The sequence below is a fragment of the Caretta caretta genome, chromosome 2 (assembly GCF_965140235.1).
Source record: "Caretta caretta isolate rCarCar2 chromosome 2, rCarCar1.hap1, whole genome shotgun sequence".
NCBI lineage: Eukaryota > Metazoa > Chordata > Testudines > Cheloniidae > Caretta > Caretta caretta.
This window is the reverse complement of record NC_134207.1, coordinates 255,718,097-255,746,084: the sequence shown is the minus strand read 5'-3', so window position 1 is coordinate 255,746,084 and position 27,988 is coordinate 255,718,097. Positions and strand designations below refer to the sequence as shown.

At 41.4% G+C, this 27,988-nt stretch overlaps 1 protein-coding gene across 6 annotated transcripts in view; it reads right to left on the bottom strand.

The window, feature by feature from the left end:
- XYLB (xylulokinase) overlaps nt 1-27,988 on the bottom strand; it is a 141,919-nt gene that overhangs the window by 100,423 nt on the left and 13,508 nt on the right. For 5 of the 6 annotated variants that reach the window (XM_048837529.2, XM_048837537.2, XM_075126003.1 and 2 more), the window contains exons 6-14: nt 27,448-27,576; nt 25,557-25,622; nt 23,411-23,483; nt 13,993-14,111; nt 12,505-12,586; nt 8,906-8,946; nt 8,354-8,469; nt 7,425-7,540; nt 6,768-6,841 (exon numbers count right to left, since the gene is read on the bottom strand). In XM_048837529.2, coding sequence (XP_048693486.1) covers nt 6,768-6,841; nt 7,425-7,540; nt 8,354-8,469; nt 8,906-8,946; nt 12,505-12,586; nt 13,993-14,111; nt 23,411-23,483; nt 25,557-25,622; nt 27,448-27,576 — 816 coding nt within the window. The remainder of the gene's footprint in view (nt 1-6,767; nt 6,842-7,424; nt 7,541-8,353; nt 8,470-8,905; nt 8,947-12,504; nt 12,587-13,992; nt 14,112-23,410; nt 23,484-25,556; nt 25,623-27,447; nt 27,577-27,988) is intronic. The other variant, XM_048837532.2, reaches the window with a different exon arrangement.

The window sequence follows — 27,988 nt, the reverse complement described above, 5'->3', positions numbered from 1 at the left end:
TAAGGTGAGCTATTATCAGCAGGAGAAAAAAACCCTTTTGTAGTGATAATCAGGATGGCCCATTTCCAACAGTAGACAAGAAGGTGTGAGTAACAGTAGGGGGAGAAAATAAGCATGAGGAAATAGTTTTACTTTGTGTAATGACCCATCCACACAAGAGCATAATGTTTCATGAATGTATGTATAGAGTTCCAAGTTGGTGCTTTGCACACTTCAATAATAGGGCCATGTTTATGGCACTCAGGAGGGACTGCCTTAGCCCTAGTGGAGCGTGCCTTAATCTTAGCAGGAAGAAGGACTGAGGCTAACTTGTAACTCTCCTGAATACATAGCCTAATCCACGTGGATAAGTGTGGGAACCAAACACTCTGATCCTCATGATCATCTAGTCTGACCTCCTGCACAGTGCAGGCCACAGAGCCTCAGCCACCCACTCCTGTAATAGATCAATAGCCTCTGGTTGGGTTAATGAAGTCCTCAAATCATGATTTAAAGACTTCAAGTTACAGAGAATCCACGATCTACCCTACTTTAAACCTGCAAGCGTCCTGCGCCTATGCTGCAGAGGAAGGTGAAAACCTCTCCCAATCTGACCCACCAGGGGAAAATTCCTTCCTGACCCCAAATATGGCAAGCAGTTAGACCCTAAGCATGCGGCCAAGACCCACTGACCAGATGCCTTGGAAAGAATTCTCTGTAGTAACCCAGAGCCCTCCTCCTCTAGTATCCCATCACTGGGCATTGGAGATATTTGCTGCTAGGAGTCGCAGCATGGCTACATACCATTATATGCATCTCATCATGCCATCCCCTCCATAATCTTATCAAGCTTAGTATTGAAGCTAGATAGGTTTTTTTGCACCCACTGCTCCCCTTGGGAGCCTGTTCCAGAACTTCACTCCTCTGATGGTTAGAAACCTTCATTTAATTTCAAGACTAAACTTGTTGACGGCCAGTTTATATCCATTTCTTCTTGTGCCCACACTGGTGGTTAACTTAAATAACTTCTTTCTCTCCCTCCCTGGTATTTATCCCTCTGATGTACATGTAGAGAGCAACCATATCTCCCCTCAGCCTTCTTTTGGTTAGGCAAAACAAGCCAAGCTCTGAGTCTCTTCTCATAAAGTAGGTTTTCCATTCCTCAGATCATCCTAGTAGCCCTCCTCTGCTCCTGTTCCAGTTTGAATTCATCTTAAACATAGGAGACCAGAGCTGCACACAGTATTCCAGATGAGGTCTTGCCAGTGCCTTGTATAATGGACACTTCCCTATCTCGACTGGAAATACCTCGCCTAATGAATCCTAAGACTGTATTAGCCTTTTTCACAGATGCATCACATTGGCGGCTCAGTAGTAATAAACTAATGAACTTTGGTCTTTCTCCTCCTCTGTCACTTCCAACTGATAAATCCTGAGTTTATAGCAAAAATTCTTGTTGTTAGTCCCTACATTCATGACCTTGCACTTTGCACTATTAAATTTCATCCCATTTCTATTATTCCCATTTTCAAGGTCTTGCTCACATGCTCAGGGTTTAGCTGATTACCATATTTGGGATTGGGAAGGAATTTTCCTCCAGGACAGATTGGCAGAGGCTCTGGGGGTTTTTGCCTTCCTCTGCAGCATAGGGCACAGGTCACTTGATGGAGGATTCTCAGCACCTTGAAGTCTTTAAACCACAAGTTGAGGACTTCAGTAGCTCATTCATAGGTCAGGGGTTTGTTACAGGAGTGGGTGGGTGAGATTCTGTGGCCTGCGTTGTGCAGGAGGTCGGACTAGACGATCATAATGGTCCCTTCTGACCTTAAAGTCTATGAGAGACTGTTACTGGCTTTCAGGAGCTGTGTCACAATGCCCCACACTGTACTGCTATGACTGAGCAGTGGGAGAAAGACCAAATGGAAGAACCTTGTCCTGATAGCAATCTTCCCCAAACATGAAATGGAAGTATTTGAAATGCGAAGGTCTGAGATACATATGTATGGAAGTATGCATCTTTGAGACAGAGTTCTGAACCAATCTTGGGTGGGTAAAGAGTGAATTGTGAAAGCATAGGTCATCATAGGAATCTGAACTTCCTGATGGAAGAATTAAACGTTCTGAGGTCAAAGATGGGCCTCAGTCTACCATCATTTTTTGGGATCAGGAAGTATCTTAAATAAAACCCCTGCTCCTCTAAAGTCTCTCAGCACCTCCCTGATGGCCCCTGCTTCTAGAAGGGAGAGAACCTCTGTTCTTACTAGATTCTCGTGAGAGGAGTCACTGAATAGGGAGGGAAGGCGTCAAACTGTGTCCAACAGCATTCTGGCACTATCTCTGGGGTTCACTTTTCATGGAGATGGCACTCTATTGATGGAATAGTTGGAATATCTATCTCCAAAGGAAAGGAGTACTTGTGGCACCTTAGAGACTAACCAATTTATTTGAGCATAAGTTTGAGCTGTAGCTCACGAAAGCTTATGCTCAAATAAATTGGTTAGTCTCTAAGGTGCCACAAGTACTCCTTTTCTTTTTGCGAATACAGACTAACACGGCTGTTACTCTGAAACCTATCTCCAAAGGAAGAGTCAGAGGTTGATTGGAAATTGGATTGTAGTTCTCGCTCCCCCTGTGAAATCTGAGATCTAAGGCATGGTGCAGAAGAGGATGAGGCTGTCTGCCTTCTCTGGGGACAAAGTTTGTGGTTCCTTTCTCCTTTGTTGTTGCTGAGGAACAGGCTGCTGTTGTTGATAAGGACACCTATGGGTAACATATAAGGAGGAAAGTGAAGAAGGATATTTCTGTCTGTGGTACAGATTCTAAGGCCAGAAGGGATCACTATGATCATCTAGTCTGATCTCCTGCATAACAGAAGCCATATCTGAAGATGATCTTCCTCCCTAAAGTGTCTAATTTTCCACCTTCCCTATCAAACAGAGCAGAATGCACCTCACTATCTTTTTGCTTGTTGAACAGCTGCAGCCACCACCAGTGAGCTTGGGAGCAAGGCGAGTGTGAAACAGCAAGAACTCTTCATAGGGCAGCTGCTTTTTTCAACATGACCAGACTCATAACTGGATTAAATCAAATTATTTTAGGTGGCTTCAAAAGTACTTCCAATACTGTTAGAGTGATCTTTGAATTAGAAGGAGCCCCCAAGTTATAAAAAATTAGATGAGAGATCTCTTTTATAGAGACTGATGGTATATTCAAAGTGGAAGCCCGTCTAGAGACCAAGCCATGGAACTATACTGTGACTTCAGACAGTGAAGATGCTATGCAATTCCTACATTATCACCTGGAAAGATTTGGTCTCCAGTCTCTAAATCAGTGCCCTAGAACTCTACATTGGTGGCTCTTCTGAAAGAGTATCTGGGACCACCACTGGAGATTGCTGTCTATACCTGCTGATGTAGACAGATTTGGGGGCACCCAGAGGTCTCAGAGGGGACAACTCCCCGTATGACTACATATGTTCAGCTTCCTCATAATATCTAGGAGACAGCCAATAGGACCATCCAGCTCAAGAAGGACACTGCCAGTCTTGGCAGTACTCAGAATCAGCTTCTGTATCATGGAACCCACCTGGATGTAGGTGTGTTCTGTGTGAGTATGGGTCATTGAGAGTATATGTTTTGTAAGCAAAACAGAACCAAGGTAGAAAGTAACCTGTCTGTCTGATGCCACACTGGAGTGTGGATCCAACCTTAGATCTCAGGTAGTTGGAGACAGTGACATTAGAGGTCTAGGCAAACTTAAAAACTAAAAAAGGGGAAGATAATTTTCCCAGAGAGCCTGTACGAGATGTAGGAGAGGGAAGAGACAGTTCAGGGAAGATTTGGCTATGCTCCATAACCTTTTGTCTTTTCCCCACAGGGGAAAGCAGAGAAGGTGCCTCTATTGCTTCCCTTTTATCTTGTAATTGTTAGTGTCTTCTGGATCTGAGGCTATTTGAGGATCTGAGCGATGTATTGGGCTATAATTGTTAACTTTGGCACAGGTGGCTCCTCAGCACTGGAGATGATTTTTGGATTGGTAACACTCATATCACCTGCCTTCATTTTAGGATTTGAGGCTGACATTGGAATTAATCCCAAATAATATGAAAGGGATTCCAGACAGTGCTTGGACATAAAAATGGAGGCAGCATCATGCAATACCAGTCTGCTCCGAACCAGGAGAGTCCGGGCTCTTTTGAGAGGGCTGGCTCTGCTAACAGAGGCCTACACATGTACCATTCTGCTACTCTTGGAACTAGGATCTGACAACTTAAAATCTCTCAATATCAAGAGTTCTACTCTTTTCCATGGATTGGAGGACAATTCATTTTGTAGAACCTTAGGCTGCTGGTTCTTAGTTCTCAAAGGATCCAGACCTAACTTTACTCACAGAACCAAATTGATTAGCACCAGAGGGTCTGGCCACTAGGTCCTCCTGTAACAGAAGAATTGGTAGCCAGTTTTGCTGCTCCTTTTGGGCTCTTGAAGTAAAGGTGCTATAAACTTTGCACTAAGAAAGAATGTGTCCTTCTCCTAAGAATGACAGACACCTCGTAGGGGTGCTGGAGGCAAGGAAGACAGCAGGAAAAAAAGGATTACTCTTAAAACCTGGCTGCTTTCCCTTTGGATCCACCACAGAATCCATAAGACTGCACTGAGGCGCAGAACCTAAAGGGAGTCTCAACATATAAATAAATAAAATACTTTTATAAAATAAAATACTGTACTCTTAACTAACTATGGCACTATTTGATTAAAGAAGTGGATCCAAGTCAGATCTGGAAGGTTCCAATCCATCTGCAACTGCACATGGAAGGAATTGAGGTGGCCAGTGTGCTACATCCCCTGTCATAGCCTCACCTTCAGAATATTCAGAACAGTGGGGGGGGGGGGGGAAGGTCAGAAGAGGACATGAGAGCACTCCAAGAGGACCTGCTGTGAAGCATTCTATTATCAGAGCTGCAACGGCAACATATACCAAGAACGGGAATATGTAAAGGCCACTCAAAAGAAATTTTTTTTTCTTCCTTTAGTTATGTTCAATATGAGAAAGGCAACTAAAATAAGAAACCAGCCAGATACAAACCTGAAGCAAGCTACATTTCACAAATAATTATTTATTATCTGTAGCATTTTCCCATGCAATGTAATAACTGCCTATGATTTGTATAACAGTAAGAGAAAACTTTGCAAACACATAATCAGTAAGAGTTTAAGAGATTGGTGAGGTTATAAAGATAAACTGTACCAATTTCTGTTCACTCAACAACGATTAATCACAATTTCCAGTCATATTGTTTGAGTCTCATTAGCATCTTTACTGATAGACCTGAGAAGCCAGTTAACATCCATTGCCCAAAAGAGAAAGAGAAAAGGAATACATAAATCCAGGGGTGAAAGTAAGCCGGTGCAGGCTGGTACGGCATACCGGTAAAAAGTGGCCGCCAGTACCAGCCCGTACCCAGCTGACTTTAAATCACTGCTGTGGCAGCGCTTTAATGTCATTGCCCCTTTTGCCCCCCCACAGCTGCCGCCGACAGGGAGAGGCAAAAGGAGCAGCTGCCTCAGGGATATAAAAGGACCCAGGGCTCCAGCCGCCGCTGCTGCTACCATGACAACGGCCGGAGCCCCAAGCCCTTTAAATCGCAGCTGGAGCCCCGGGCGGTGTGGGCTAGGCAGCGTGGAAGGGCTGGCTGGGGGACTCTGACCCCCCCCCAGCCACGCCCCTTCTGCCCAAGGCTCTGCCCCTTCCAGGGGCCAGAGCTGACCCCCATACCAGTAAGTCTTCGTCTTTACTGTCATCCCTGCATAAAACTTTTCTTTCCATAAAATGTATTCTATTTTCATTCCAGTTTGATTTGGTCCAGTGTTTCATTACAGCCCACCACATGGCTCTCAGATCATTTGGTTAGAGACACAGAGAGGCAGGAAAAGTTCTTTACTTTATATATTTAGGAGCTAGACAAAAAAAGTAACTTTAAGGCCAAAATTTCAGTTCATCCTTAAACAAGCAATTATTTGTGCCCATAATTTGTGCCACTAAGATACGTGCACCTCTGCCTGTGTATGCAAATCAGGGACTTTGGCCTGGTCTACACTTAAAATTTAGGTAAACATAGCTATGGCACTTAGGGTTGTGAAAATCCATACCCCTGAGTGCCGTAGCTATACTTACCTAACCCCCAATGTAGATGTAGCTAGCTTAACAGCAGATAGCTTCTGTCACCCTAGCTAACTTTGTTCAGGGACGTGGTGTTCTTACAGTGACAGAAAAACATGTTCCATTGCTGTAGGCTGTGTCTGCACTACAAGGTTATGCTGGCATAGTTACAGCACCATAGGTGTTCCGCAACAGTCCCCGTAGTGTAGACATTGCCTCAGACAAGTGATTTATTTGTGCCCACAGAAAATGGATGCCAGTGTACAAAAATCAAACCTTTAGTCTCAGCTTGGCAACAGCTTATGTTAACCTAGCACTATTTGGTTTGCACTGCACGCTTCAGAGCACATCAAGTCCCCTAACCCAGGAGCACAATAAATAGACATTGGCCAGTTTATAATGAGCTAGCTGGGGTCAGAGTCAGTACTGTGGATATCTCCAAGCCTGGGACACAGACCAGAAAATGCCTTCAGAAAATCACTCAAAGGATCACATCAGTATATGAAATCCAGAAGGAATAACCGCAGATGCAGAAGAGAGCAAAGTTCTCAGGCCTTGATGGGATGAGCCTCCTTTAAGTCATGAACACAACATGATTTACTACAATGTGTTAAATAGGTTATTACTACCTTGTTGTTGTCTCCGTTGAATCTGTGAATCCCAACAGCTTCAGGAGTAATCTCTATCACATCAAAATAGAAACCTTAAATCAAAGCAAATTAAAGATAGTCATGTTTTCTTCTGGCACAAAAAAGTATTAGTTTCAGCAAATGGCTAGAAAAACCACAAGTGTATATAATGCCCATAAGAGTACAGAATGGTAACAGAGTGGAGCAAGACAAAGTAATTTGATTTATTAGACAATAAATTTAAATTTTGTATAGCATCTTACATGCACAAAATAAAATCACGGAATGTTTCTTGACCAATTCCAGTCCACATGTTTATTGAATTTATTCTATTTCCACTGATTTATAAGAATGTGTTTTTTAAAAGCATCTCTGACTCCAGGCACCTTTAATACTTCAATAGAAACACAAACCATATAATAAAAAAAGATAAATCCAGCAACTCAGCCTCACTATATAACAGAAATTACCAACCAAATACATGCGTATACAAATAGTGTATGTAGGTTACAATAAATCTTAGCGGTAGCATGAGTAGATACAGAGCAAGTGGGAAAGGGAGAGAAGAAAGAAACAAGTGATAGGAAGCTACTACCTATGAAATAATGATTGTATCCAAGTAAACCCTGGAGTTCCCAACTTTGTCAAGGTTCATACCTAGGTTTCCATTGTTTCCAACAACAGTACATTTTAGGGCTTTGGAGAATTCGTCCCAGGAGCCTGAAGCACAGTCATCTCTGATCCTCTCTCTTATTAGAGAGCCATTCTTAAAACTAAAAACAAACAACAATACTAACTATATATTCAAAAGCGGCATTTTCCAAATCATTTGGACCCCCCAGATTATTAAAGAGGATTTTGAAACACTAGAGGATTTAGACACACAACGGTCACTAACATTAATGGAACATATATCTAAATTCCTTAGACTGCTTCGAAAGTCTGAATCCAAAGTACTATAACTCAGTGCAACTGAGGTGGGAGAGACAAAGGTGGCTCCAAACCTTTTCTCCTACTTTGACCCTGGTGGTGCTTAGGGGACAAACTATCTCCCTGGGCAAATTAGAGCAGCCACATGGCTATCCTAGAGACCGCTCCAGGAGCTGAATATCATAGAATGACGTGTTCCAGCTACACACCCAGCATGTCCCAGAACAGCAGCAGTTCTTCCCCTCTATGAAAGAGGAATCTCCAGATGCCTCTTTAAAGGTACCTTTAAATCCCTTTTGTACTACTAATGCAAAGGTTATATATTTTAGGTCAAGGATCTAGCCCGCAAACCATCACCATTCACGTGATTTCTATTCCTCTAAATTTAATACACTGCCTTAGATTCATGCTCACCAGCCTTAAATTATACAAAAATGAACCCCATCCCTTCTATTGGCACCAGAGCTTATTCCCCACAATTTTGCAGCTCCTGCTCCCCAAATTAAATAATGGGGATGTCATAATGTTGATTGCAAATATTGCCATATACTGTACATAATATTGAATTTTTTATTCATTATCATTTTGCAAAGGAAACAAGAAAAATATCTTGTTGACTCCAAATGTAAGAGAAAAATCATGTAAAAGGATGTTACCATAAAAGTGCCATATAGGCTCGAGAGTCAACAGGATTGCAGAAAATATGACCTTCTAATGCAGGCGCTGGTTCTTTAATCCAAAGAAACAATGTGTCGCTTGTGCCAAGGCTAATCTGGAGAAGAAAATAATTGTTATAATAATAATTGTATCACATGAAGGCAATACAGAAATTAAATTAAACCCATTTATTATTACTGCTAATTGTTTTTAAATCACACGTTTAGTGAACTGGATTCTTATTATAGCAAGCGGTGATTCAGGTTGTCACCCCAATTAAATATGTTCCAGAGATAGAGATCCAGCAACTTATAAATTTGGGGCATTATCTTAAAAATAGTCCATGAGTTTGATTAAAATCCTACATCCAGCTCCAGGAGGAACTGAAATGAGAATCAGTCTGACTCCAGTACACAGAAAATCAACAAATTCTCTATTTTGGTTTAGTTGAGGACCAAAGGTTATTGTCCAGGGTCCTATTTTACATTCTGTAGTAGCTCTAATTTTATCACAGTGATGTGAACATTTTTCATGAATGTGTATTGACTTACCGCAATGTCCCCTTCTTCAAGTTTCATTCCTGCAAGTGAAGCTGAAAACATACATCAGATAGTTCAATTAATAACTAGGCATTCAAGGTAATTATGCTGCACTGGAGAGGACATTCTATTCTGTGCAGAAAGCCAGCACAAGGCCCAAACATAACCTCAGAGTGGATTTAAGTGGTGAGTAGGCCTTGTTTACTTTGGAGAAGTTCACCCTAAATACTGAAGTTAGTCATTATAGGGCATCATAGAATCAAAGGAGTTGGAGATTAAAAATTTTATCATGTCACCTGTTTCAGAGTAGCAGCCATATTAGTCTGTATCCGCAAAAAGAACAGGAGTACTTGTGGCACCTTAGAGACTAACAAATTTATTTGAGCATAAGCTTTTGTGGGTTACAGCCCACTTCATCCCATGCATAGAATGGAACATACAGAAGATACATATATATACATACAAAGAACATGAAAAGGCGAAAGTTGCCATACCAACTCTAAGAGGCTAATTAATTAAGATGAGCTATTATCAGCAGGAGAAAAAAAAACTTTTGTAGTGATAATCAAGATGGCCCATTTTAGACAGTTGACAAGAAGGTGTGAGGATACTTAACATGGGGAAATAGATTCAATTTGTGTAATGACCCAGCCACTCCCAGTCTCTATTCAAGCCCAAGTTAATGGTATCTAGTTTGAAAATTAATTCCAGTTCAGCAGTTTCTCGTTGGAGTCTGTTTTTGAAGCTTTTCTGTTGCAAAATTAAAAGGAGTACTAGTGGCACCTTAGAGACTAACCAATAAATTGGTTAGTCTCTAAGGTGCCACTAGTACTCCTTTTCTTTTTGCGAATACAGACTAACACGGCTGCTACTCTGAAACCTGTCGCAAAATTGCCACCTTTAAGTCTGTTACTGAGTGACCAGGGAGGTTGAAGTGTTCTCCTACTGGTTTTTCAATGTTATGATTCCTGATGTCAGATTGTGTCCATTTATCCTTTTACATAGAGACTGTCCGGTTTGGCCAATGTACATGGCAGAGGGGCCTTGCTGGCACATGATGGCATATACCACATTGGTAGATGTGCAGGTGAACGAGCCCCTGATGGCGTGGCTGATGTGATTAGGTCCTATGATGGTGTCACTTGAATAGATGTGTGGACAGAGTTGGCATCAGGCTTTGTTGCAAGGATACGTTCCTGAGTTAGTGTTTTTGGTGTGTGGTTGCTGGTGAGTATTTGCTTCAGGTTGGGGGGCTGTCTGTAAGTGAGAACTGGTCTGTCTCCCAAGATCTGTGAGAGTGAGGGATCATCTTTCAGGATAGGGTGTAGATCTTTGATGATGCGCTGGAGAGGTTTGGGGCTGAAGGTGACGGCTAGTGGCATTCTGTAATTTTCTTTGTTGGGCCTGTCCTGTAGTAGGTGACTTCTGGGTACTCTTCTGTCTCTGTCAATCTGTTTTTTCTCTTCAGCAGGTGGGTATTGTAGTTTTAAGAATGCTTGATAGAGATCTTGTCAGTGTTTGTCTCTGTCTGAGGGATTGGAGCAAATGCGGTTGTATCTTAAAGCTTGGCTGTAGACAATGGATTGTGTGGTGTCCCCTGGATGGAAGCTGAAGGCATGTAGGTAAGTATAGCAGTCAGTAGGTTTCCTGTACAGGGTGGTATTTATGTGACCATCGCTTATAAACACTGTAGTGTCTAGGAAATGGACTGCTTGTGTGGACTGGTCCAGGCTGAGGTTGACGGTGGGATAAAAATTGTTGAAATCATGGTGCAATTCCTCAAGGGCTTCTTTTCCATGAGTCCAAATGATGAAGTCGTCATCAGTGTAACACAAGTAGAGTAGGGGCATTTGGGGACGAGAGCTAAGGAAGCGTTGTTCTAAGTCAGCCATAAAAATGTTGGCATACTGTGGGGCCATGCGGGTACCCATAGCAGTGCCGCTGACTTGTAGGTATACACTGTCCCCAAATGTAAAATAGTTGTGGGTGAGGACAAAGTCACAAAGTTCAGCCACCAGGTTTGCCGTGACATTATCAGAGATACTGTTCCTGATAGCTTGTAGTCCATCTTTGTGTGGAATGTTGGTGTAGAGGGCTTCTACATCCATAGTGGCCACGATGGTGTTTTCTGGAAGATCACCAATGTCACCTGTTAGCCCACGCACTCCTACTTTCCACCAGTACAGGATTGTTCTCTATGATATATGTTCAAGTGTTTTGTTCTCTCAAGTTTTAAATATCTTAGACCCTGTTTTGGTAAAGTACTTAAACAGACAAGGTGTCCTACTGACATCAGTGGGACTATTCACATGCCTAAGTCCTTTGATGAATTTGAACCTTATAGAAGGATAGTCTTGTAGTTGAAGTACCCATCTGGGATCTAGAATGTCTTGGTTCAATTCCTGGCTCTGCAACAGACTTCCTGTGTTCCTCTGGGCAAATCACTTAATCTCCCTCAGTTCCCCATATATAAAGGGGGGCCAATGACAGTCCCTTTTGCCGGTCTGGTCCATTTTGACCATAACTGTGTCTTTTACTATACATATGTACAGTGCCTAGCATAATGAAGCCCCTATCTTGGTTCAGACATGTAAGCACTACTGTATACAGATAAATAATTTAAAAATCTCAAGAAATGGTGCTTCTGCACTCTTGTCCATAGGAGTTTTCAGAACTTCCACAAACATCCCTAAATTTAGCACATCTTGGATATCTGGGAATTTTGAAGCCCCTTCAATTATCTCTTAATAGAATTTTAGTAAAGGGCATCATTAAAATTTCGGCACCCACAAGATTAATGAGGGTGGGAGATTAAAAGAATAAAAACAAACTTTCAAGCACTTTGATGCCTGACTTCCCACTGTCTCTTTCAAGTAAGGCTTACACTGTATCTCGTAGTGATGAAGTTTGTCTTCTGTCACTGTGTTATTCCTTTTTAAAAAACTATGGTATTTATTCTACACAAGTAACTGTCTAAAGCACTGCAGTATCATTAAAGCAAGTGCTAGTGTTTTGGATTATTAATGTGAAATTGTGCACTACTTTTTTAAGGGTTTCCTGTTTATAGAATTTTTCTTTTAAACCTTTTTTCAGGTTTTAACGGGTGATTTCTTTTTAAAGGTTTGGGAATAGGTTTATATTAATTTAAATATATGTTTTTTTGAACTAGGTTTTATCTTCTTCATACCCAGGACTAACAGCCTGATTGAAGAAAAGTACTAGTAGTTAGAGTGAACCTCTGATCTCAGTTTCCACCTTCAGGCTTGGAGGAGAAAATGCAAGTTCTTTAAACAATAGATTTTTCTCAAGCTAAAATGGAAGTGTTCATTGGCAAAGGAAGTTTCTCAGGTGTGGACAAACCAAAACCTAAATTATCAAGGTGCAATTTAGGTGCACTATGATTATGAGATGCATTTGGAGTCCATATGCAGTATATATCCCATACAAAGTATGTATCTCAGAAGAATCAGTGTCAAAGGCTGCTGGAAAAAGGTGCCTGTGTGATATTCTTTCACCATATATAGATCATCTAAGAATTAATGAGATTTATTCAGTGAATATGATAATACACAAACACAGAACTATGGAAGCATATTTGTTTATTATCTCACCTGGATTGTCCCCGGTAAATGTCACTACTTTACAGTCTGGACTAAACCCATAGCGCTGAATATAATATGGAGAAACAGAGCCCTAAGGAGTAAACAACACATGAAGAAAGCTGAAAAGTGCAAATTAATCCCAGAGTGTCAAAATACGTCTATAACACAGATATCCAGCTGATTCTACAGTACTTCTACAGTAGCTGCAATAATTATTTACATTTGTTTTACATTTACATTGCAGCGCTTGAGCTAACGTTTTTGTAAGATACAAACAAGAAAACCTCCTGAAAACATCCCTCAGATCAGATTCTGAAACAGTAAAGACAGCAGCAGCATTCTGACTTCAGATCTGCCTCCAGTTATTCACAAAATATACATACACTTGTGTTCCACACCCACATACATATATATTACTATTCAAAATTAGATAGGAATACAGATTGATATGCAACCAAAAAAAACACATACAGCTAGTATGCATCACTATGTCAAATGTGATATGAATGTTTATCATCGATTATCTTTTATTTCAGGGGTCGAGGATTCCATTCTTTTATGTCTCACCAACAACAAATGGTAGCAAGAAGAGATTACTCTTTAAAATAAGAGGACACTTAAAATGACTTCTAAAACGCTGCTCCTGTTTTCACTGCCAATACCAGAAGACCAGCACTTGGCACTGGAATCACAGCACACTCCCAGATGGGTCAACCATGTTCACTAGTGCTTATACAGTGGCTGAGTGCCTGCTATCTCCATTCCCACGCATGCACATCTCTCGTTTTGTGGTGCTGCTCAGACCACAATCTATTTCAAAAGGTATTCAACCTGATTTGTTTTGACAATATAACAAAGATACGCTAGGCGAATTGAGGGGCTTTTAATAAACCTGATAACCGATAAACTTTATAACTACCACACAGTACTGCACTTGAGAAGCTTAAATGTCAGGCTCTATTTCTTCAGTGTTACTGACTGATGATAAAAGGAATACAGTAAACATTGTTCTCTCGTCTAAAGTCAAACAAGTGTTTGTGGGTGTGCAAGGAGAGAAAAGAGACTTCTATCATTTGAAGACTGCCAACAGGGTCACCACAATCTTAGTCTTTGTATCCCCAGCATGCAAAAACCAGAGGAATCTAGTGATGAAGGTAGTGACAGCCACCAGCCACCAAAGTAGGGCTTGTGCATCCTTTCAAAGATGTCAGTTACATCTAGTGCTTTGAGCAGGGGGTTGGACTAGATGACCTTCTGGGGTCCCTTCCAACCCTTATATTCTATGATTCTATGATTCTATGATTCCTGCTCTGGAATGCACTTACACAGCACTCCTGGACATATTAGTCAGCCAGAACAGCTCTGGAGACTACCCCTAGAGCACAGCATCTCTGTGCAAACATACACCAAGAGGGATCCTATCTGTTACACACAGAGCATAGCCCCAAAATCTTCCAATTACATGTTCATCAGCAGTTATCCTCCACTGGCACATACCAATACTGAGCTGGATGGCACAACAGGTCCCAGCTTTTCTTCTAATCCAGGCGCACAAGCATTGATGCAGGCGGTGGACCATATTTTATCATGAATCTGCAGTAAATTCATTCCAGAACCTATGAGACAACAGTATTCAAACACAAAATGTAGATCTTGGAACATAAGAATAGATTAATGAAAAGAAAAGAAAAGAAAAGAAAAGAAAAGAAAAGAAAAGAAAAGAAAAGAATACTGCATTAGAGGATTTCACCTGCCTAAAGGCAGAAAAGAAACTATAAATAAAAGTGGACATTTAATACTGAAATGGAATGGTCTCAGCTCAGCAGAGCACAGGGATGCTGTACAGTTACTGACTCACAGCTTTGTGGTAGCTTTCATTATGGAAAGGGGATGGGGGCAAGGAATCTTCCCCACTGCATAGGAACTGAATATAGTCAAAGTCCTTGCACTCCAACCAGTGACGCTAGACTCCCAAAATAAATGGGGAGGTACAGATAGATCCTGCAACCCCTCAACACTGGCGAACAGAAAATGAAGCCTATGCTGCACCCAATCAAACTGCAGTCCCTCTGCATTCAAGGGAATTGTGCTTTAGGCACAATAGTGCAGGAATTCCTACTAAGGTGGTATGCACCTTTGCACTGCACCCTAGTTGGGCTGTGGTTTTAGGCCATCATTTGTCTGTAACTAATCCTCCTAAGATGCCTGTGAGGTTATGTTTGTATTATCACCCTCCTTTACAAATGGGGAAATTGACCAAGAAAGGTCATGGCCCAAATTTTAAAAAGTAACCTCTAAGTTTGGGTGATACAAGTTTTGGGTGTCCAGTTTTATACAATTAAAACATGATTTTCAGACTGGTTGAATACCTTCAAGTCCAGCTGAAGTCAATGAGAGTTGTGGGTGCTCAACACCTCTAAAAATAAGGTTCAATGTGTGTATTACTGGACACATTTTAAAATTTGGTCTTAATGATTGGCTAAGGCCACATAGGTGAGTCAGTGTCAGAGCCAGGATTAGAGCTGAGGGGACTCTAAATCTGAACCCTGCAGTTAGCACACTAGATTAATCAGGCCTTCTGAATGAACAGGGCTGCCTCAACAGCTCATTGCATTCCCCTCTATGTTTACACTGCTCCAGCTTCTCCTCTAGTTAAAAAGAACAAACGTTTTTAAAACCCATGATTGACTGAGCACTAACTGTGGAGATGTTGAATACCATCAACTCTCATTCCCTGCACTGGTCTAAGATATATTTAATTAGACATTTCACTTTACTTTTAATAACCCAAGGTGAATTCTCTTAACTTAGTAATAATATTATCCTGGGCTAAAAACACTTTTGATTTTATATCTAATTAGCCCAGGACCTGTTTATCTCACTGACAGAAACTCAGTCATTGTCCAAACTGACTGGGAAGTCTGAAACCAATGGAATTTTGTTCAGTGCTACTGACCTTTAGACACTTCAACATATGTAGGGAGAGCGAAACTCACCCTTGGCACAGGGACTGTGAGATCAGGCTGTCCATGGAGTTTTGTGGGGCATGGGGGGAGGAAATGTAGTCCACCCCTCAACCTACTGGCAGACCACAAAGCTGCAACATGGCCCCTAATCTAAACAATGGGGTAGCCCTTCTGCACCCCTATACAAGTATTTGAAACCATTGGATATGCAAGCACTGAGCTACATGCCACACCCTGGGTTAATTCCTAACAGCCTCCTCTGCTCCAAGCTATTTCAGGCTACTGAAGAGCCCCCATCCTGAGTGCACATAGGGTACAGAAACAACACCCATTCCCACTGCAGCCTCTCTTTCAAAAGCACTCTCTCTCACACACTCACAGAGGGATTAAGTGGCACGGTGGGACTTGTGCTAGACCTCTGCACTTTGGTAGCTTAACGTTTTATAGAGAGGTCCAACAATGAGTATGTATGGGATATTTACACCAAAAAACACACAGTCCAGTGTTAAGACATAACAGAGCCAGGGCTCCAAGAGTGAATGCAGCTTTACAGAATATATTATACACCTCTGAGACACTAACTCAGGCCACATAGTAGGAAATTTAGATTACACCTTACCTGAGTTAATGATGTATAAATGAAATTAAATGTATTAAATTCAATCAATCAATCTCATTTCATGCAAATTAAATTCACTTAATACATTATATGCTGGTTAATTTGCCCTATGATTCAGCAGTAGGAATTCGACATAGCACAGCACACTTCCCATGGACAAGAGATGTATTGCTCTTTCCCGCTGTCAATCACACCCACCACCACCAAAAGCAATAAATACAACAGGATTTAATCAGATACAGGGACATTCCAGCTTTTCCACGTTCTTGAAGGGACCATTTTTAAAAAAATCAGCCACCACACTCTTCAGGACAAACTACATGCAACACCAGTAGAAGTTCACAAGAGAGACAGAGGGTGCAAGGAATCCCTTCCTACCACTTAACGCCCCTGTACATGGTCTAGGCATAATGGGAGTCCTTGCACAAGGACTCTGCAGCGATAGCACAGTGTCTGGACAAACCTATACAAAAGGGCCAAAGAGGAATGTTTTGTGGAAAAGCTCTATCACACATCTAGCTTCCTAGAGTAAAATGCCAAGTGTCTAAAGGTTTAATTATTCAGTGAGCAATAAAAGTTTTAAAGAAACATATGGTGATTTTGTGGGTAGATTCCTTATCTAAACCTAGAGACACATTGAATCAGACTTCTCTTATACCATTTTGAAAAATGTCATGACAGTTCCAGTCTTTAAACTCTATCATCATTTGTTTGTATGCAATTTTCTAGTCCCTTCTATGCAAAATGCAACTGGCAGAGCATTAAAACCTCCCACTTTAATCCTGTTCTATGGACACAGGGTGCACAAAACTGATTTTTTTTAAATAAAATTTAATTTAAAAAAAATTAATCATATATAGGTTTCTTTTTAAAAGTAAACCTTTTTAAAATTAAATTTGAAAATTGACAACCCAGGTTAAGGCCTAAAATTACTATAATCTATTAAAATAATTTAAACTAAATATAAAAAGTAATATTAATCAGCACAGGTCTGCTGTCAAGTTTCAAAGAAAGTCAAACCACAAAGCTGGTGGAACCAGAGTTTGTTGAAGTGCTAACCAGGCTTTTGACAGCTGAAGCCTCTTCTGCAGGTGCAGAGAGAATATCTTCTTCATATCAATTTATTCAACTAGTTCAGTTCAATTACTAGCTTGTTCAAAGTTAAGAAACCAATTGCAAGTTGACAAAAGCAGGAAAGTTTATTTTCCCCTTCCAGTCTACAAATAAAAACTAGGTGTGAAAGGATGAAATCTACTGATTCTAAAATCTTGAAGGACATGGTAACTAAAAACAATCAGTTCAGTTAATTCATTACAGATAATACTTCCTTTGTATAATAAATTGGATACTTTTAAATATAAAACATATTCTGATAAACTTTTTGATCATTTTTTACTTTGTATCCAGCACATTTAAGGTAGTTTTATTTAATAATAAATTAAAATGCTGCTTTTGAGCATTTTAATTTAATTGCATTTCCATCCAACTAAAAGCTTGATACAAATCACAAATAAACAAATTAATTGACTAGTAAATAAGAAATGCATCATTCATCATATTCTACCATAAACAAAAGAAACAATTAAGAATCTGAATAAATGTGTTAACTTATATAGTTTAAATAAATTTGTATAGATATAGTGTATCCTCCTTGTTAGCAAAAAGAAGCAACAAATTTAGTATCAAGGCTATATATAGTTGCAAATCAACACACTAAAAATCAACATGCTTTCATAAAAATCACACTTTCTTTAGGCAAATAACTAAAGTAAAAATGCAAAACGCAACTAAAATTGAGTATAACAAGGTTTTCTGCTTGCTGATTAAAATCATGATTAAAATGGGTTATTTAAAGTGCTTTGATTTTAATCAATCCACTCTGTACGGACATAATATTATTTATTGAATGTCAAACAGCTTTCATATATATATTATATGCTCTGACAGTGTTCACAACACCACAAAGCCAGTTAGATGGGCAAAACACCAACCTTTGCAATTCAGTCTGAGCTCCTACAATGAAAAGATGATGGTTCAATTCCCCCAGGCCATCAATTGCTAATAAATGTTCAGATATGTCTATACTACTCAAGGATGAAAGGATCATTTCATTTACCTTCCCATTCAGAACTCAGTTGAGAAATGGAAAAAATATTTTAAATGAACTATTAACCTATTGGAGCCTATAGGGAGAAATTAATATTTTACTTATATCTATCTTTACATATAAAAGACAGGTAGAGTACACATACCTTCCTACATATTCATCTAGATGGCAGTCTAAAGATTGCCAGTACTCCAAGGGTTAAAATCTAAGTGAGTCAAGCCATACAAAGCAAAGGCAGATCTTTGAACTATCACTTCATATGGACACTCACTCAACAATAAATGAATTCAATATCGGAGGTCATGGTCCAATGGTGATTGAGAAGAGGATCCATATGTGGATGGAAGGGATTCAGTATCTCATTCCAAGTACCATTGATTGATAGTTCAAGATCACCATCAAGTGCAGTAAGGATCACCAAATGTTAATTACTGATGCAAAAAAGCCTAAATGATTCAACACTGGGGGAAAAAAACAAAATTCTATTACAAAGGACCAAAAGACACTGCCTAATTGGATTTATTAATGGACTAAAAGTGAAAAAAATATCCAGAGATCAATACTGTAAAACATATATATAACATCTAGCGCAGGGGTGGGCAAACTTTTTGGCTAGAGGGCCACATCGGGGTTGCGAAATGTATGGAGGGCCGGGTAGGGAAATCTGTGCCTCCCCAAACAGCCTGGCCCCCGCTCCCATCCACCCCCTCCCACTTCCTACCCCCGACTGCGCCCCTCAGAACTCCCCGGCCGATCCAAACCCCACTGCTCCTTGTCCCCTGACCGGCGCCTCCCAGGACCCCCTGACCCTAACCCCCCCAGGACCCCACCCCCATCCAACCCCCCCTGCTCCCTGTCCCCTGACTGCCCCAACCCCTATCCATACCCCCACCCCTGAAAGCCCCCTTGGGATTCCCACACCTATCCAACCCCCCCTGTTCCCAGTCCCCTGACTGCCCCCCACCCCAGAACCTCTGCCCCATCCAATCACCCCCTGCTCCCTGTCCCCCAACTGCCCCCCAGGACTCCTTGCCCCTAACCGCCCCCCCCCAGTACCCCAGCCCCTATCCAACCCCCCCGCTCCCTTACCATGCCCCTTAGAGCAGCAGGAGCTTGCAGCCCCGCCGCCCAGCCAGAGCCAGCCACGCCAACGCACTGCCTGGCAGGAGCAGTGGGCCAGAGTCCTGGCGACATGGCGAGCTGAGTCTGCTGGGGAGAGGGCTAGCCTCCCCTGCCAGGAGCTCAGGGGCCAGGCAGGACGGTACCGCGGGCTGGATGTGGTCCGTGGGCCGCAGTTTGCTCACCTCTGACCTAGTGTATTTGTGTCAGAGCTCTCTTCTCGGTTTCTTGGCGAGTCAAATTCATAGCTAATATATCGCCATTGGCACCAACAGAGCTGCATCAGGATGAATTTAGGCCAATATGCTTTCTCTTGACAAAGGCCTTAATTTAGTATGTTCTTCTTTGATAGAACATAAAGAAGTATGCTAAGCTATGGTGTGCCTAAGGTACTTACAAAACATTTCAAAACATAAAAGTCTCTCCATGTCAAGAGCTGAGTAGCTGTTCTTTAAGGTGTTTTATAAAAAAAAAAAAAAAAAAGTAACAATGCCTCAAGGTGACACACTCAAGTATTTTAGGTCCCAAATGTACAGGAACTCCTCACTTAAAGTCGTCCCAGTTAATGTTGTTTTGTTATGTTGCTGATCAGTTAGGGAACATGCTCGTTTAAAGTTGTGCAATGCTCCCTTCTAATGTCATTTGGCAGCCGCCTGCTTTGTCCACTGCTTGCAGGAAGAGCAGCCCGGTGGAGCTAGCTGGTGGGGGCTGGAACTAGGGTGGACCCACAGCCCCTAGCAGCTCCCCGCTTCCCCTAAGTTCCCTGTGCAGCAGCTGCCCAGCAGGCTATCAATTGTGGCAGTTCAGCTGTCCCTCACCCAGTGTCATGTGCTATTCCTGCCGTCTGCCCAGGAGCTGCTCCCTGAGCCTCCTGCTTGCTGCGAGGAGGGGAAGAGGGGGGCTAATGTCAGGGTGTCTCCTCCCCCCCTGCTCCTGCACCCCGCTTATCCCATCTTCCATAGAGCGGGGGGTGGGGGGGACACAACAGTTCCGGAGGCAACAGCTGAGGTGGGTGATCTCCTGCTGATCTAATTAACAAGGCAGTGTACTTAAGACAGAGATCAGCATACTTAAAGGGGAAATGCACATCTCTCTCTCACTCACACACACACACACACACACACACACACACAGTGTGTGTCTCTGTCTGCTATGCTGTCTCCCCTCCCTTCATTCCTTCTGCCTTGTAGAGTGTGAGGCTACATTAACAACGAGTTAACCCTTGAGGGCTAGTTCATCATTTAGCAGTAAGGCATTCCCTGGGAAATATCCCACCCTCTGACTTCACCACCTCAACCAAGCTTCACAATCATCATTGCTGTGTACCAAAGTCTTTTGTCTGGTGAAAAAAATTTCCCTGGAACCAAACACTCCCAATTTACATGAATTCTTACTGGGAAACTGGATTCGCTTAACATCGTTTCGCTTGAAGTCGCATTTTTCAAGAACATAACTACAAAGTTAAGTGAGGAGTTCCTATATCTTACTTTTAACATCTGCACAATATACATGGAAATCGTTCCTCTTTCCCCACATTGTAGTTAATTTTTTTTAAATCAATCAAATGAGGGTGTTCTGCTGCTTATGGATAGCGAGTCATGCCTTATGAGACTGGGCCTTAAAAAGGAAACATTTTAATTGGAGTAAGTAACATTTCCTTGTGTAATCTACAACTTTAAAGACATAAGTTGTTTAGTCCTCTAGTGTAACTTGACAGGGTCTTTTAAAGCCTATATGCCCTGAAGTTAAACCTACAGAAATGAAGAATAGAAGTCTATTATATGAACATTATTTTGAGAGATGTATTTCCAAATGCGATATACAGGATTCATGGAAAGAGATCAGGTGAACTGCAGGAAATTGTAGAAGATGAGAAAATAACAGGCTTTTGTAATCAGCAGCAAAATAACTATTGCATAATAATTATTTTTTATTACTGGAATTAGAATGATCTCCCATTATGTTAATGGAAGACAAGGGAATGGAAGATAGAATGTAACTTAAATAATACATGATCTTCAGTCTAGTAAAGACTGACACTGTAATGTCTTACTTCATTCTCTCATCTTTTTCACATAAATATTTAATAATTGTATATCCTCAGGACTGAATATTTACTCTACATATTTAAATGTCCAGAGGAGCAACCCTTAGAAGCCCTTAGAAGGGCACCGTATGTGTAAGTTAGAGCTGGTTAGAATGCTATATGTTATCTGTGAAAAATTTCAAATGAAACAATAAATTTCCCATTTTGTTCAAAGTTTTTCACAAAATGTTTTGTTTTTTTTGACTAAACCAAAAAACATTTCCATTTCAAAAACTGAAAAAGTTGTTTTTCCTTGAAGCGGGGTGGTCACCCCACTCTGGCCCTGAAGGGGTTGAAAGCAGTCCTGGAGAGGGCTGCAGCAGGGAAAGGGATTAAGAACAGCCAGGGGAAGCTGACTGCAGCTGACCACAGGTGTGGCTGGCTTAATCAGGGCCCAGCTGGCCCTTATAAGAGGGCTGCGGGCCAGAAGCAGAGGAGTCTCACTCTAGCCCTGGAGTGGAAAGGGCTAGCTGTCTGGGAGCAGAGCAGAGCAGAGCAGAGCAGAGCAGAGGAAGGGCAAAGGGAGCTGGGGAGCTCCAGCCTGATAAACCTGCAGGCCTTGGTAAAGGCCCAGAAAGGTACTGGGGCTGCAGAGGGGTAGCCTGGGAATAAGCAGAGGCAGCTGGTCCTAACCCCTTGCCAATGATGAGTGGCCATTACATTGCAGTCTGCCCCAGTGAGCAGGGGTTAGATGATGACTGGCAGTATGGGCCACACTGCCCAGATACTTGGGGCAAGTTACATGGACTCTGGCAGATAGGCTGCACTACCTCGCCAGCCAGGGGTGATTGTGTGGAAGGAGGCCATTAGGCTGCAACCGGCCGCCCACAGAGAGACAGGCACAGGAACTTGGGAGTGGTGAGGTTCTGACTCCTTATCCCACCCCTGCCACAAAGGGGCGGTGCAGTGCCAGACCCGCTACATTCCTCCCTATCTTCTCTCTCTGAAAATAGTTTTCAAAAACCAAACCGTTTTAGTTTTTCATTGAAAAACAAATGGAAAATTTCAACCAAAATGAAATTTTTCTTTTCATTTGAAAAGTCATTTTTTCCACACACACAAAAAATCCAAAAGAGTTTTGACCAGCTTTAGTTTAGTATGTTGGGGTTAATCGTCCAAAGTGCTGAGGCACTCTGTGAGGGACTAAGCTCCCTCAACTCCCAATAAAGTCAATGGGTTGCACTTGCTGACTATCCATAACCTGCACTAATGATCATTGGAGCGATGGGTGCTCAGCATCTTTCAGGATATGGCCCACTGGGAAATATGGTGCAGACCCGCAAAAATTATTACTGAAGCTTACTGAAACTTAAAGGTAACCTGCAAAGAAAAAAGTAATTGGGCTAGTCACCTTTTTGCCTGTGTTATGATGCAAAAGAAAGCCTGTTTTGGGTTGGGGTTTTTGTTTTTTTTTGAGTGGGGGGGGGGCTGGTTCTTCTCTTTAAATTAGCAATTAAGACCCTGTCTTGGATCACTTTGATGACTGAAAAAATACCAAGACAATGTCATCACAAGAAAGTGATGACATCAAGCAATTGAAAAGGGAATGGATTTTTTACTTAGATCGTTTAAAACCCTTTCATTTTTTGCTTTAGTTAACATCTATTTAACAACATCAGCTAACAAACATTTTGGAGAAAGGATGTTTTTGTTATAAATTTATCCACCAATTAAGGTGAGAAAGCTCATTTACATGCTGTGAGACCCAACCCAAACGACGGAAGAATAGAAATATCAAGAATGTCAAGTCTAAGGCAACAAAAAGCAAAATTATAACTGACAGACATTTCAGATGTGCACATGTGGACAAAGGGCTGACAGAATTAAGATGAACACTAAAATGGGAATAATTAATTCAGTGCAGAGCCACAAGTTCAAATACACTCATCATCAGAGCAGTAAGACTTAAACATGTAGGAAACATCATGCCCCTCTCCTACTCATGATGGGGAGACAAGGAGAACTGCCATGCTAGACTGTCTCCCCCCCCCCCGAAAAAGAAGAGACACAACACTTACCATCACAGTAATCGATGGGTGCATAAGCACTTAGAAAAAGAGATGCTGCAAAGCTACTAACCAGAGAGATTCTCTGAAACAAAAAGATAACTTGAGATAGTAACTCCCCTCAACATTCATGCCCAAGCAAATGCAGTTTGAGTAAACAAAAGCAACAAAATATTAATAAAATCTCAGCAAGGGGTACTGCCTACCAGAAAAAGAAGTACTACAAGGATTATCCAGTAAAATTTTCCTGCCTGGGCTTTTAGAAGACATCCATATAAAAAGGAACCTCATAATAAAAGCTTTTAATAGCTTTTAGCTCTGAAACATACAAAATACACACACTATATTAGTGTACTCTGCCTTAGCATGAATTACTGCACAGCCATGATGTACCCAAGGGCCACAATTTAATAAAAAGAAGTCTGCATACAAAAAAACAGGGAGACGGAAAAATCAAAGCATGGATGACAGCACAGAAACCATACCAACACCATCCATCAGTGAATCCAAAAGGAAACCAAAGCTAAACAAGGAATAGATCTTATAAATTTCTCCTGCCTCTTCCGAGAGACTCTTCCATCACCCCTACATGGGCTCTTGTCTTCCTGAGTCCATTAACTTCTTCCTAAGTCAGGCAACATAGACCATCCTTACAACCCTGCCCTCTGACACCAATCAGCTATGCATTGCAATGCTACCTGCTACTATGCCGCAAACTAACTGCTCAGAGATAGATTGTAGATGGAATCATGAGGACAGTAGGGTTTAATGACCCTCTATCTCTTTTTGAGACTCTACCCAGGAACACATCTCAACATGGCTGAGGAACACAGGCCATGCCCTTCCTCGTGCTCCAATGGACACTAGCTGCCTGAAAGAGAATGAGGAGTGTTGGGCTAAAGGTTGGTTCTGGCTCAACTCTAAATCAGCAAGCAAAACAGGCTGGCACAGTGGAAGGAACGCACTGCATCCTCTATAAAGTAGTGAGCTGCCAAGCTAGTGTGTGCTGCCTGAGGGTCCTCAAGCGGAATTCTTACCAAGACAGAATTCCTCCTGGGGGCTCTGGTTGTAATATGGCACTGCCACATCCCTTTCAGCACAACTGGGGATCCCAGTTTAATTCACTTCTGTATTTGGTCTTAATTTGGGACCAGAACATATAGTCTGTCTTCCATCCATTCCACTCCATCCCACACTAGAATAAGAGGTGTCACAATGACATTCATGCAAATACAGACAGAACAATATTAAAGAAAACATTTCTTTACAAAGGGTATATTGAACCTGTGAGACTTATTGCTGCAGGAAGTCAACTGGTCCATATTGATAATGGATTTTAAAAGCCCTGGAAATTTTATCAAGTGCAGTAATAAATGCGAAAACAGGAGTCTCAGACAGATCTCATGCTTCAGGATGTAGGTCCTTCCCTCACGTACAGCACTGCCAACATGCATTACAGGGGTTTATCACCTTGCTCTGAAGCATGAAGCATCAATCACTGCTTTAGGCAGAACATCAGATTTTCAGCTTTGAGCAGTTAAAATAATAATTGTAATTGTTGATTCCTGAAATGTCAATAAAAAAGGAAACTTTTGTCTGAAATGTGTAATTCATTTTATAATTATAGAGCTCAAAATAACCTTCAAGGGCCAATCTGTTAAAAAGGGCTCAACTCAACCTCCAGTTTTTCCTGGGTAACACTGCCTGGCACCTGTTTTGCATCAGCAAACATTGCACTGATGCATGCAAATAGCTGTTCTGTGTGTGTATCAACTGTGTATAATCACTGCTTTCTGTGACCAAATGTGGCAATACCTGCACAAACTGGTGCAAATGCAATTTTGTGCAAGTAAAATTAAGGCCTACTTTTTTAAAACTTCGATTCAAAACGTTGTGACCCACAAGTATTCACAATGTTAAATGCATCATTCTAAAAGGATCTGATATTTGATTTTCATCTGCCAAATAACTGACCATTTAAAAAAACCAGACCCACTTTATAAAATCATCACCTCTATATTACCTATTTTGCATTATGAAAACTAATTCAATAAACAAAATGTACTTCTGTTTAGCAAAAACGTTTTTATATTTTCTTTAAAAAATTAAAAAGATTTTCAACTGTGATTTCCAGTAAGTGGACTGAAGTTGAGCCAACCTCAGTTTGTACGTAGACCTCAGGATTCTGGCTGTAAATCTTTGCGATCTGGTTTCCTGTAAAACGCTGAGAAAGAAATGCAAATGCTTAGGAATACAAACACTAAATGGAGTCAATAATCATTAACTCTGTGTAATGAGTTCAGTACATTGCACTCTGGATATTTAATTTGCCAGATGCATGATGAAAGTCAGTGCACAGCAGGCAATCTGCACTAAACAGGCTATAATGCATAGTCTCATTATGAGAATTTTGCTCACCTTTTGGGAAAAGGCTGTGAAAAAGCATTACTATCCATAATTTATGTTTCAGAAATGACAGTTCAATGGAATGAATCATACTGATTACATACAGAGGAACCCAATACAATGCAAACATTGGCCTCCAGAGCCTTAAAAGGTTCCCAACTTATACAACTTTGTATGGGTGGGGTAAATGGGGGACAGGGTATTTCAAGCCAGAAATAACTAATGGCTAAGGAATAATTATTTCTCATATATGTATTAAATCATATAAAAGAAAAATGCTTAAGATTCACTGAATTTTTTAAGTTAATTCATTGCCTGTTATAAGTTAAAAGAAACATTTTTGCACTGTTTAAAGTTTCATTTCAACTCAAATGAGCACACACTCTGCACAATGAATCAAAAAGAGCTATGCATATGGATAGGACTATATTTTGATGAACTCACCATCACTAACAAACTGACAACCAGGTGCTATTTACATATGCTACTTGTCTAAAACACTGGTACACAAACTGGAGGGGTGCAAGAGGTTCTCTGGAGGGGCGCAAAGAAGCTGGGATCCTGCAAGCTCCAAAGGACCCATGGCCATAATAGCAGGAGTGGGATAAAAATAGAGTGGGTATTGGGGGTGGGACAGGACTAGGAATAAAAAAATTATCCTCCCGCACCACAAAAAACATCAATGCCCCAGCTGCCCAGCTCTGAAGGCAGCACTGCCGCCAACAGCAGTGCAGAAGTAAGGGATTCCTTCAGATTACAAGTGATGAGTGGGGGAGACATAACAAATTCCGTGAATGGTAATGGGGGGGCAGGACTGGAAAAGTTTGCTCACCATTCGTCTAAAAGACTCCTCTCACTTTATGACATATTGTCACAATTTTGGTAGGAGGAGGTGCCTGATCTGAAGTCCCACTGCAATAAAAAGGGTGGGGTGATGGGGCATTCTCTGTTATGGCCTCTGGAACTTACTTATCCCCAGGTCCACAACCGTCTGAGTTTGTTTGCCTCCACAGAGCACTTGAAAGGCCCATTTTTTCTCCCTTACCTATGAAGAGATGGGTGTTGGGTAGGGCTGGATAGTGGTGTTGCGGGGCTCCGGATGTCTTGTTTAGAGACATTTATTAATTTAACTAAAATTAAATTTAGAAACACTCTGTAATATATTTTATTGCTATGGGCATCTGCATGAAAGCAAAAATTGAAATTAATCTGCTCCTGCATCTTTTTCCTCACTTGAACTCAGAGACAGGTCCTCAACTTGTGCAAATTTGCATAGCTCCACCAGCTGAGGATCTGACCCACAGAATTACAGAAGTAACTTACAGTAATAATTCATCCAGTCACTCTTTCTGCCAGTGCAGGCTTGCTTCATACAGTGCATTTTCTAGTGCTTTGACTAGTCTAATTTTACAACTCCCAAGCAATAGGACATCACCCCTTCCTTTGTGACGCTATTCCAAAGCTTAGTACATTTCACTGCCAGACAGTTTTTGTCAATATTCAGAGTAAACTTACCTTTTCACGAGTTTCAGCCTCATACAGATATCACACTTAGTGGCTGTGGACAGAATTATTTTCTAAGTTTGCCATGAGACACCAGTGCCTCTATAAGAATTTTCATTCTTTCCTCCTCCAGTTCTCACCTCGCATGCTCGTGAACCAGTTATATTAGCTAGGTTTTGTGCCCCTCCAACAGCTTTCTCAAGCGATAAGCACTGGGTAGTAGTACTGGAATCCATCCAAACAGGGCTGTCACTGACAGAAAAACAAGCCTGGGGAAAAAAATAAATCATCAAAAAGATTATCACTCCAGGAGGGACTTTCATACTAATGACCAAATCCTGAGAAGTTATCTGTGCCTGTATTAGGCCCAAATACAACAGAAAATAAGAACGGCCATAGTGGGTTACACCAAGGTTAAGGCCATAGTGGGTTACACTAATTCTAGCCCAGTATCCCTGTCTTCTGACAAAACTACTGTAATTTTCACTCCAGACATCTGAAGAAGAGAGTCATAGCCCACGAAAGCTTATGCTCTAATAAATTTGTTAGTCTTTAAGATGCCACAAGACTCCTCGTTGTTTTTGCTGAAACAGACTAACAAGGCTGCCCCTCTGAAACTTGTCTTCTCACGGTGGCCAATGCCAGATGCTTCAAAGGAAATGAACAGAACAGGGCAATTAT